Consider the following 13,034-nt stretch of genomic DNA (forward strand, 5'->3'; position numbering starts at 1 on the left):
TTTTTTCTTTTTGCTTATGTGGTGCTGAGGAATCGAACCCAGGGCCTCATGCATGCAAGGCAAGCGCTCTACCACTGAGCCACCTTCCCAGACCCTAGATTTTAGTTTTTAACTATGAATGGATAACAAAAATCATTTTCAAAAGTAAATTCATGGTTGGAGGTGTGGCTCAGGCAAAGTGCCTGCCCAGTGAGTTCAAAGTCCTGAGTTCAAAGCCCAGTACCACCACAAAAAAAGTAAAGGAATTCAATAACTGTAAGAGGTTATGTTGAATATAATCAAACCTCTATTCGAATTAGCTCTATACAGTAACATATTAAATAACATGATGATATGGTCAGCCAAACACAAATATAGAAAATTCGCTGAACAAAAAAACCTAGTTTTTTCAACAAATATTTGATATGATAAATGAGAGGGGGAAATCTATTACAGATTTAAGACTCTTAAATACAAGGAGTAAGATTTGGAATCTAATTCAAACAAATTCTAGAAAATGGATAAATATAATTGGAGAAAATAGGCATTAGCAAGAACAAAAATTTTTGTTGCTTTTGTTGAATGAACTAATAGTATTATGCATTTTTAAAAGTCTGAACATATTGGTATCAAATTAAATATTTACAAATAAAATTATATAATATACATATTATATCAAAATATCTATAATACAATTATATATACATATATTTATCTGAGTTATAACATTTATTTTAAAAGACTACAGTGAACAGTTATAAACTAGCATCCAAGTTCTCATCCAACTAGGTATTAAAACTACTTTCATAGGATGAAAATGCTAAAGAGGAAGAAAAAAAATCAGTTTAGTCGTGGAACTCTTCAAAGTACCAAAAAATTTTAAAGTTAAATTATATTACACTATTTAAAAAGTATAAAAATTAATGTCTCAATCTTATTCATTTTGTTCTATTCCTCATCCCATCTTTTATTCAAGGAACAAAGTGTTTGTCAGTTCCTGTCACAACCAAAGTTGAAATGAAGAAAAAAATAAATTTAGTAATAGCAAAAACATCTGCATCAATTACTAGTAGGAACCATTTTGATAGATCTGAACAATGGCTGCAGCTTTTCAGGAATAATGCAACAACACTATTTCAGAAGCTGGAAGAAAAGATACCATTTCTACTCCAGGTCATTACATAAACATCTATTATAAGTAAAAGATGGACAACATGCTAAGACCAAAGTAAATCTGCAGAGGGACATATCTATTCTATATTCTAATCAAAGTAATGGTAACTTACCACTTCATGAATGGACCTATTAAAGCCATCGTCTTCTGTAAGGATCAACAGTATTATGAGAGCCATATACACATGGTGTGAATTTCTTTCTTCAACATGATACAGAATCTCAAGAATTGGTAAAACCTGGGAAATAAAAATATAATTTACTCTTTTAATATCTTATTAGATAAACAATGTTTTTCTAAAATTTTATACTTTTATTTTGTATCTTTTACTTTAATATCATAGTATTTTTTTTTTGTCAGTCATGGGGCTTGAACTCTGGGCCTGGGCGCTGTCCCTGAGCTCTTCAGCTCAAGGCAAGCACTCTACCACTTGAGCCACAGCACCATTTCCAGTTTTTTAGTGTTTATTGGAGATAAAGAGTCTCACAGACTTTCCCGCCTGGGGTGACTTTGAACTATGATCCTCAGATCTCATCCTCCCAAGTAGCTAGGATTACAGGCATAAGCCACTGGTGCCCGGACATAGTAATATTTTATAGATACTTTCTATTCACTTAGCTAAGACACCAGGAGAGAAAGTCATCATTAAATCTGGGAAGGTCTAGAAAGTCTACCCAACCTAAAGGCTAGATTTGCAGAGACTTAAATCATTTAAGCTCATGGTTTGAAGTTTTTAAGAAATTACATCCACAAAAGGTTTTATCTTTGTTGCTGTAGTTTTTAATGCACTATGTGATTTTTCTGGTTTCTTTTGTATGTTCTTCTTCAATGGTATAACCCCTGTTTTCACTGTATTTGATTCCTCACCCTGCATCTTATATATACATTGTTCTAATTTGGGGAGGGGAAGGGAAATAACAAAATGCTGAAAGAAGGATACAAGACACCATGTTGACAAGGTAGGGAAAGGATGGTAAGGGAAAAACAAAGGAGGGGGTAACAATGCTCGATATGAAAGTACTCATTACCTCACTCATATAACTGTAACCTTTCCGTACAGTATCTTTACAATAAAAAAATAAAACAACAAAAACAGAAATTACATCATCTTCCCCCAACCAAAAAAACAAAAGGACAGATACCCAGCTGCTCAGAAATTTTAAAAAATGTTTAAATTTATGCACCTAGTATCACTTGTATTTTAATGCTAAAAAGTAAAAAAAAAAATACTTTAAGCTGTTCAAGACACACTGGCTCAACATGAATATTGAGATGTACTCTTTTTTTGTGTGTGGGGGGGTCATGAGGCTTGAACTCTGGGCTTGGGTGCTGTCCCCTGCGCTCTTCAGCTCAAGGCTAGCGCTCTACCACTTGAGCCACAGCGCCACTTCCGGCTTTTTTCTTTTTGTTTATGTGGTGCTAAGGAATCGAACCCAGGGCCTTGAGCATGCAAGGCAAGCGCTCTACCACTGAGCCACCTTCCCAGCCCATGAATTCATATTTTCTTATTATGACACCATCTTATTCTTTGTTGTTGCTGCTTTTAGAAGGTAAATCAAGTAATAAGAGTCTAGCAAAGAATAGTTTTGACCTAATGTGCTATACTGTGTTCTATTTCACATAAAATATTTCTGATTGTACCACAATTAAATATTAATAAACAATATCTTCCAATCAGGTAGTACAGTAACTATAGGCTGTATTTTTGCATTGTTTCATAAGCATTTTGGTACTCTAAAAGTTGAGATAAGCCAGGCACTGAGGGTTCACACCTGCAATGGTAGGTACTGAAGAGTCTGAGATCTGAGGGACACAGTTCAAAGCCAGCCGGAGCAGAAAAAGTCTGTGAGACCATCATCTCCAATTAGCCACAAAAAGCCAGAAGGTGAGCTGTGGCTCAAGTGGTAAAGTGCTAACCTTGAGCATAAAAGCTCAGGGGCAGTGCCCTGGCCCTCAGTTCAAGCTCCAGAACTAGCAAAAAAAAAATAATAAAATTGATGTAAGTTATACTATAGGTTTAGTCATAGTGTATTAAAAAACATGGAAACATAGTTATATAATACTCACTCTTGTCCGTGTCATGTTGTACTGAATGGTTCTTATTACCACCAGAATCAGGAGACTACCCAGTGAAATCTCAGTTAAAACCCGTTCGGAATACCACGTAATGTTTTTTAATATCTAAAATGGGGAAGAAAAATTGAAGTAAAAATGATTACTTTAAGGAAAAATGAGTTATTCCATGTCTACAATTTTTGAGAAATCATGGCTCTGCTCTGAAGATAAATTAAGCAGTAAAAAGTAAACTCTAAGATTTTCAGTTCTAGTAAATAAACCCACTAATTTGTTCACTTCTCCTTTCTCCTTAAATAGAAAACAGACAGGTCTGCAAAGCAAAAAGGTATCTACTAACAACATCATTACTAGACAAAAAAAGCGATATATCTGAAAGGAATGCATATAGGATAAAAGTAAAAGACAATCCTATCTACTCAGAAGGCTGAGATCACAAGGATCAAGTCTTGAGACCAGGTAAATGTTTTCAAGACCCTATCTCAACCTATAAAATGTTTGGAGATAGAGGTAAAAGCCTGTCATCCCATTTATTCCAGGAAGCCTAATAGAAAGACTAGGCTAATAGACCAGGCTAGCCTGGGTAGAAAGTCAAGACTCTATCTCCAAAATAACTAAAGAAAAAAGGCAGGGAGGCATGGCTCAAATGATAGAGCACCTGTCTTTGCACAAGCACAAGGCCCTGAGTTTAAAGCTCAGTACAGCTCCCCACACCCCCCCTCAAAAAAAAAATAAAGTGACACATAAAATGAGTAGAATTTGGGAGCTTGAAGCAAAAATGAGAAAAAGTGAGTGCCTTTTGTAAATGAAAGTACAACTTTCTCAACAGTGTATAGAAAACCTAAATGTATGTATTTAGGAGAGAGAAGCTAGGAATGTAATGAGCTCTTGAGACCTTCAAGTAGAGCTGTGCAGTGTTTTGCTTGGCTGTTCAGAGCAGACAGCCCTGGAATATACCTCCAGGCCTCAGTAGCAGGAATTGTTTCCTGAATTAAGTTGAGATGTTTCCCTGATAGATTTGTAACATGGGTATTGGGAAGGGAAGGATGCATACACACAAAAGCTGAGCAGAACAGCAGGCAAAAGAAGGAAAAATATAACACTAACTAGAACTCCCTAATAGTCTTTTATATTATGCTTACTCTATATTCTTCCTCCTTTGACTCAAGAAGAGTCAATGTATCATATTCCCTGTATATGCAAGAAGAAACAGATTTCGAGAGGTTGTTCTTGCCCTCTCCACTAAGATACCCATATGCTGGGTGCCAATGACTCATGACTGTAATCCTAGCTACTCAGGAGGCTAAAATCTGAGGACCATGATTCAAAGCCAGCCAGGGCAGGAAAGTCCATGAGACTCTTATCTCCAATTAACTACCAGAAAACCAGAAGTGGCCCTACAGCTCAAAGTGGTAGAGCACTAGCCTTAAGCTGAAGAGCTCAGGGACAGTGCCCAGGTCCAGAGTTCAAGCCCCACAACCAAAAAAAAAAAAAAAAAAGATACCCATTATTTGGGCAAAGCCTATTTCTTAGCATTCACAACTGTCAATGAGGTGCCAGAATCTTAAAAAACAAATTAGTGGGGCTGGGAAGGTGGCTCAGTGGTAGAATGCTTGCCTTGCATGCATGAGACCCAGGGTTTAATTCCTCAGCAACACATAAGCAGAGAAAGCTGGAAGTGGAGTTGTGGCTCAAGTGGTAGATGGGCTAGCCTTGAGCTGAAGAGCTGAGGGACAGTGTCCAGACCCAAAGTTCAAGCCCCATGACCAAAAACAACAACAACAACAAAAATTAGTCTAGATTTTAGGTTTTTTTTGTTTTGTTTTTTTTCTGGGTCCGGTTGTGGGGCCTGAACTCTGGGCCTGGGCACTGTCCCTCAGCTCTTCAGCTCAAGGCTAGCGCTCTACCACTTGAGCCACAGCACCACTTCTGGCTTTTTTCTTTTTGCTTATGTGGTGCTGAGGAATCGAACCCAGGGCCTCATGCATGCAAGGCAAGCGCTCTACCACTGAGCCACCTTCCCAGACCCTAGATTTTAGTTTTTAACTATGAATGGATAACAAAAATCATTTTCAAAAGTAAATTCATGGTTGGAGGTGTGGCTCAGGCAAAGTGCCTGCCCAGTGAGTTCAAAGTCCTGAGTTCAAAGCCCAGTACCACCACAAAAAAAGTAAAGGAATTCAATAACTGTAAGAGGTTATGTTGAATATAATCAAACCTCTATTCGAATTAGCTCTATACAGTAACATATTAAATAACATGATGATATGGTCAGCCAAACACAAATATAGAAAATTCGCTGAACAAAAAAACCTAGTTTTTTCAACAAATATTTGATATGATAAATGAGAGGGGGAAATCTATTACAGATTTAAGACTCTTAAATACAAGGAGTAAGATTTGGAATCTAATTCAAACAAATTCTAGAAAATGGATAAATATAATTGGAGAAAATAGGCATTAGCAAGAACAAAAATTTTTGTTGCTTTTGTTGAATGAACTAATAGTATTATGCATTTTTAAAAGTCTGAACATATTGGTATCAAATTAAATATTTACAAATAAAATTATATAATATACATATTATATCAAAATATCTATAATACAATTATATATACATATATTTATCTGAGTTATAACATTTATTTTAAAAGACTACAGTGAACAGTTATAAACTAGCATCCAAGTTCTCATCCAACTAGGTATTAAAACTACTTTCATAGGATGAAAATGCTAAAGAGGAAGAAAAAAAATCAGTTTAGTCGTGGAACTCTTCAAAGTACCAAAAAATTTTAAAGTTAAATTATATTACACTATTTAAAAAGTATAAAAATTAATGTCTCAATCTTATTCATTTTGTTCTATTCCTCATCCCATCTTTTATTCAAGGAACAAAGTGTTTGTCAGTTCCTGTCACAACCAAAGTTGAAATGAAGAAAAAAATAAATTTAGTAATAGCAAAAACATCTGCATCAATTACTAGTAGGAACCATTTTGATAGATCTGAACAATGGCTGCAGCTTTTCAGGAATAATGCAACAACACTATTTCAGAAGCTGGAAGAAAAGATACCATTTCTACTCCAGGTCATTACATAAACATCTATTATAAGTAAAAGATGGACAACATGCTAAGACCAAAGTAAATCTGCAGAGGGACATATCTATTCTATATTCTAATCAAAGTAATGGTAACTTACCACTTCATGAATGGACCTATTAAAGCCATCGTCTTCTGTAAGGATCAACAGTATTATGAGAGCCATATACACATGGTGTGAATTTCTTTCTTCAACATGATACAGAATCTCAAGAATTGGTAAAACCTGGGAAATAAAAATATAATTTACTCTTTTAATATCTTATTAGATAAACAATGTTTTTCTAAAATTTTATACTTTTATTTTGTATCTTTTACTTTAATATCATAGTATTTTTTTTTTGTCAGTCATGGGGCTTGAACTCTGGGCCTGGGCGCTGTCCCTGAGCTCTTCAGCTCAAGGCAAGCACTCTACCACTTGAGCCACAGCACCATTTCCAGTTTTTTAGTGTTTATTGGAGATAAAGAGTCTCACAGACTTTCCCGCCTGGGGTGACTTTGAACTATGATCCTCAGATCTCATCCTCCCAAGTAGCTAGGATTACAGGCATAAGCCACTGGTGCCCGGACATAGTAATATTTTATAGATACTTTCTATTCACTTAGCTAAGACACCAGGAGAGAAAGTCATCATTAAATCTGGGAAGGTCTAGAAAGTCTACCCAACCTAAAGGCTAGATTTGCAGAGACTTAAATCATTTAAGCTCATGGTTTGAAGTTTTTAAGAAATTACATCCACAAAAGGTTTTATCTTTGTTGCTGTAGTTTTTAATGCACTATGTGATTTTTCTGGTTTCTTTTGTATGTTCTTCTTCAATGGTATAACCCCTGTTTTCACTGTATTTGATTCCTCACCCTGCATCTTATATATACATTGTTCTAATTTGGGGAGGGGAAGGGAAATAACAAAATGCTGAAAGAAGGATACAAGACACCATGTTGACAAGGTAGGGAAAGGATGGTAAGGGAAAAACAAAGGAGGGGGTAACAATGCTCGATATGAAAGTACTCATTACCTCACTCATATAACTGTAACCTTTCCGTACAGTATCTTTACAATAAAAAAATAAAACAACAAAAACAGAAATTACATCATCTTCCCCCAACCAAAAAAACAAAAGGACAGATACCCAGCTGCTCAGAAATTTTAAAAAATGTTTAAATTTATGCACCTAGTATCACTTGTATTTTAATGCTAAAAAGTAAAAAAAAAAATACTTTAAGCTGTTCAAGACACACTGGCTCAACATGAATATTGAGATGTACTCTTTTTTTGTGTGTGGGGGGGTCATGAGGCTTGAACTCTGGGCTTGGGTGCTGTCCCCTGCGCTCTTCAGCTCAAGGCAAGCGCTCTACCGCTTGAGCCACAGTGCCACTTCCGGTTTTCTAGTGCTTTATTGGAGTCTCATGGGAAACAAAGGAGGAGGCAACAATGCTTGATAAGAAATGTACTCATTACCTTGCCCATGTAATTGTAACCCCTCTGTACAGTATTTTCACAATTTAAAAAAAAAAAAAAGGGTCTCACAGACTTTCCTGCCCAGGCTGGCTTCGAATTGTGATCCTCAGATCTCAGCCTCCTGAGTAGCTAGGATTACAAGCGTGAACCACCAGCACCCGGCGAGATGTACTCTTTAGTAAACCATTTCATTTTATATGATATATTTACAAACATTTCATTTCATTTTATATGATCTATTTATTCTTTTTGTTCTAGTTCATTTTATATTCTCTGTTTGCAAATAGACCAATTTATTTCAAATCCCTACTTTAAATCTTTCAATTTATACATTCTTTACTAGTTAAGGTGAACAGGTTACTAAAAGTATCTATTAGATATGGGCAAACTAGCTACATAACATGCCACAATATTTCATACACTATTCACTGAATATTGAAAAATAAAGTAAAAACTCTCAAATCTAAATCAGACAATTATTATTATAACAAGTAAGTTATTCATATACATAAATCCCACATGCTGGTATATAAAGTCCATAAAAATAGGCACATTTTTCAGGGACACCTATTATAAGAATTCTGGGTGTTTTATTCTTTTGCAAGCTGTAGTTGAAATGTCTTCTAAATTATGAAGAAGTGTAGTACATAAGACTACTAAATTCTAGTAATTCAGAATTGTGTCACAATACTAGTCATTACTCTCTGTTTTCTTCTTTCATTAGCATACATTTGTTGTACAGTTAGGTTTCATCATGAATTTTCACACTTACCCGTGTATGCATGTAGTATGTGTTTGTATGTATGTATGTACTTATGTGTGTATGTATGTATGTATATTCACCTTCTTCATTAGCCCTCTCCCCTTCCTCTAGTACCCAATTCAAGCCTGTTTTACTTTCCTCTTTTTTATATTGTATACTAATTACACCAAAGGGTTTCTGTATTCAGAAATGCATGTATTGTCTAGTGCTCAGAATAACCTTCTCTATTGCTTTCTCCTTCCCTTTCCCCGCCAATTCCTTACTGATTAGGAGCTTTCATTGAGGTTCCTTATGCCATATTGATACAAAGTCAATTGCTCAAACCACTATGGCAGTTCCTTCTCTTTGTTTTGTCCCCCCCCCCCCGCCCCTTCCAATATAGGATCTCATTTTATGCCTAAACTGGCCTGGATTGCAGTAGTCCTGTGATCCTTCCCTTGGGTGTGGGGATATCAAGCACATACCACTGTGCCTGGTCACTGGTTGAGATGGAGTATCATGAACTCTTAAGCAACTGGCCCTGAACCTCAATTCCCTAATCTCTGCCTCCAAAGTAGCTAAGATTACAGACTTTAAACTACCAGTTGTGCTGGCTTTACCTTTTTATGTAAAAAGCCAAATGTAGAAAATAAAGAATTCTTAGACCATCTAAAAGAAGATATAAAATTCCTTATGTAACTTCTTCCGATACTAAATATCAAGTCAGGGACTTCATATCACTCTATGGATCTCCTTTTCTGTGACTCCACAGTAAAGTTTAAGTTAAAATGATATGAGTTGCATACTGCAATGTGTGTGCAAGTTTAAGATCTCACTCAAGGGCAGAAAGCTGGTGAGGTTTAAGGGAAGTATCTGCCCAATCTCTGCTTGAAAATAAAATGGCAGCTAACTTGAAATTCCTTTATTGAAGAAGGTACAAACACCATGGTATTAAAACATCTACTTATTATTTGTCCACAATCTCTTCCTTTAAAGAGCTCCTCCCCACAAGCCTCTCCAAATACCCTGTGGCTCTGATGGCTTATCATTGGTCAAAGAGTAGACATACAGCCCCAAAAGAGAATATTGGAGCCTTTCATGAAATTCTTATGAATAGATGTGTGTATATAAGTGCATATACATGTAATATGTACATCTACAAACATAAATATATACACATGTGCATATACATATATGTACATGTAATATTTATATATACTTTGTGTATACACATTACGTATATAATTTATGTGTGTGTGTGTGTGTGTGTGTGTGTGTGTGTGTGTGTGTGCCAGTTTGTTCTGGTGCTTGAACTCAGGGCCTGGGTACTGTCTCTGAGCTTTTTTGCTCAAGGGTAGCACTCTACCACCTGAACCACAGTTCCACTTTTGGGACTTTTTTTTTGGTGTTTAATTTTTTTTTGGTGGTTAACTCTTTTGGTGGTTAATTTTCACAGGCTTTCCTGCCTAGGCTGGCTTCAAACCATGGTGCTCAGATATCAGCCTCCTGAGTAGCTAGCATTACACGTATAAGACACTGGTGCCTGACTTATAATTTCTTCCTTTTAGATTGTAAGGACATGGACCCAGAGCTGCTGCTAGTGTCATTAACTCCATTTGGAAAGTGTGTACTTGACAATGAGGCAAATAGTATAGAAAGTAGTGGCAAAGGATGAATATATGAAAATATTCGTGCAAATATATTCCTTTTAGCTTAAGGTAGGCACTCATCAGTTTGTTACAACTAAAAAAAAAAAACAAACCAAGAGTATTTTTTTAAATGTCTAGCTACTTTTGTAAACTACTTTGTGGTGATGATAAAACAATAAAAATTCATGTCCCTATAGAGTTTGCTTAATAGACAAAAAAGATATTCAGGAATCATTGCTCTATTTTTCTAATAAGTGTTTAATGTCCTACCAGATTAATGAATATACTTGCACCGAAAGAAGTCAGAGGTTGAATGCCTATGGCTCATGCCTGTAATCAAAGCTGCTCAGAAGGCTCAGATCTCAGCACTGGCAGGAAAGTCCATGAAACTCTTATTTCCTATTCACCAGTGAAAAGCTGGAAGAAGAGCTGGCTCAAGTGGTAGAGCACCAGCTTTGAGTAAAAATGCTATGGAATAGTTTCCAGGCTAAGTCCAAGCTCTAGTAACAACATAAAAATGAGAGAGGAGAGAGGAGAGAAAGAAAGAGGTAGGGGAGAGAGGGAGGCTTTCAAGTATTACAGTCAATGCTCTATACAGACGTAGGAAGAAACAAGCTTTCTCTTTACAAGAGTTTTACTTAGGAGCAGTGTAGCTTTATATCCAATTTATTACTTTGCCAATATTCCAAATGTAGGTTCTTTCGTCATGCTTAATTTTTTTTGGGGGGGGAGGAGGAGTGGGGGCCCGTCTGTTGTGGGGCCTGAATTCTGGGCCTGGGCACTGTCCCTCAGCTCTTTAGCTCAAGGCAAGCACTCTACCACTTGAGCCACAGTGCCACTTCTGGTTTTCTGGTGGTTAACTGAGAGTCTCACTGACTTTCCTTGACTGGGCTGGCTTTGAACCTTGATCCTCAGATCTCATCCTAAGGAGTTAGGATTACAGGCATGAGCCATCGGCACCTGGCCCATCATGCTTTTTGTTCTTACTATAATTGTGATACAAAATATGCTCAGTGAAAAAAAATTACTGGTACCAGGATTTGAACGCCCTGTGCTTACTGGACTTTCTTGCTTGATTGGCATTCTATACTAAAGCCATGCCTCCAGCCCAGGTTTTCGCTGAGACATGGAATTTCTCAGACTTTTCTGCACAGATTGGCTTCAAATTATGATCCTCTGGATTTCACCTTCCTGAGCAGTTATGTTTACAGGTATGAGCTACCGTACCCTGCTGAATTCTAGTATTATAATGTTTCTTCATATACAAAATATTTTAAAGCTAAAAAACAGTAGTTACCAAAAGCTTGATGAAGCATCTTACAACCTGTAAAACTAGGGGCAGAGGCATCAGCCTGTTGCTGTCAGGCAGCTATTCGCTAATTCACATTGTTTGTTGTAAAGCAGTAATAGTTCAGTTTTCTACATACATTTCAAACAGTATATGCTGAGTGAAGTAGCTAACGTTACTCCTCAGAAAAACACTGTTGTTTACCTACACATTAGTTATAATGGAAATCAATGATTGCTTTTCAAGACTTTTTGTCCATGAACAAAAATGGTAATATTACTTTATTAACATCTAAGCGATTTCTGACAAGATGTCTTAGTCTAGGAACTACATTTATATAGCCATAGATCATAGGGCTTATATAAGCTCACAATGGTCTATCTCATACACATCCATTAGGAAACAAGCATCATGCACCCCGAAGGCACAGGACCCTTAAGAAACCACACTGAAAAAAAAAGTACCCTTCCTGTTATCATTCTCACCAGGAATCCACTGCAATTGTGACCAATTACATGAACCTGGTGGCAAGCAACTCCCAACTTTAATGGACAAAAAGAAACAGAATTCTTGCTGAAGGTACTTCCTTGAAGACTGAATCAGGCTGAATCCTGGGTAAGTTGGGTCTTCTAAAGGCCCCAAAGACAAGAAAGTTTGTCAGAAGAGAAGAGAATGCTGCCGTGTTCTACTCTGGGAGCCAACTCTGTGTGAACTGGTTCCTACTCCGGAGACATGCAGACCCTTTGACAGTGTTTAGTGGTATTTCCCCATCAACTTCTCAACTATAGCATAAGTGGCCACCTCTTGGCAAATTTTCTTTCTTCAAATTGCTATAAAATACACAAAACTTACAAGATTCTCCATATCTGTGCGGGCCAACATGTATGTTCTGACATTGCTGTTCTGATGGAGCAGTGTGTATAAGAGGAGCGTTGCTTGATCAGATGTCTGTTGTTCACAAAGGGCTGTGTACAAACTGTTAAAGTTAATCTGGAAGGCATGTGGAATTGATGAGGGAAAAGGACTGCTGTCTGGAATAGAAAAGAAAAACAGTCATAAAGAATTAGAAAATAACATATGAATATTTATGGGAAGTCCCTACTTTTCAGAGTCAAAAATTTCAATTGATATTTTAAACTTTATTTTGAAAAGGGATAAAGTAACTAAACCGAGTCACGTAGTTTGTTACTATTTTCTCAGCTATAAGTAAAGGCATCATGGCACACTGTATGCACCTGTAATCTTCTGCCCTTAAAGACAGCAATGAAAAAAAGGATCTCTAAAAGATACAACTTAGGACACTGAAAGACAAAGATGACCAGTCCTAAATTTCTAGAGACAAAAAAAAAAATTACAGCTTCTATATAAAACAGAAAGCTCTTTCATAAAATAAGGCTTTTATAAAACTATGTTGAAGCTAGGTTCATTTATTTTAAGAAAATAAATCATGTTTGAAAGATTCACCTTTTTTTTCTGGGTCTGGTCGTGGGGCCTGAACTCTGGGCCTGGGCGCTGTCCCTCAGCTCTTCAGCTCAAGGCTAGCACTCTACCACTTGAGCCACAGCGCCACT

General features: G+C 36.7%; 1 protein-coding gene across 1 annotated transcript in view; it reads right to left on the reverse strand.

The window, feature by feature from the left end:
- Window positions 1-13,034, reverse strand: part of Dym (dymeclin) — a 149,842-nt gene that overhangs the window by 19,770 nt on the left and 117,038 nt on the right. Inside the window, exons 10-13 of the mRNA XM_013018882.1 lie at window positions 12,316-12,494; window positions 6,426-6,551; window positions 3,221-3,334; window positions 1,266-1,391 (exon numbers count right to left, since the gene is read on the reverse strand). Coding sequence (XP_012874336.1) covers window positions 1,266-1,391; window positions 3,221-3,334; window positions 6,426-6,551; window positions 12,316-12,494 — 545 coding nt within the window. The remainder of the gene's footprint in view (window positions 1-1,265; window positions 1,392-3,220; window positions 3,335-6,425; window positions 6,552-12,315; window positions 12,495-13,034) is intronic.

The sequence above is a fragment of the Dipodomys ordii genome, unplaced genomic scaffold (genome assembly GCF_000151885.1).
Source record: "Dipodomys ordii isolate 6190 unplaced genomic scaffold, Dord_2.0 Scaffold43, whole genome shotgun sequence".
Taxonomy (NCBI): domain Eukaryota; kingdom Metazoa; phylum Chordata; class Mammalia; order Rodentia; family Heteromyidae; genus Dipodomys; species Dipodomys ordii.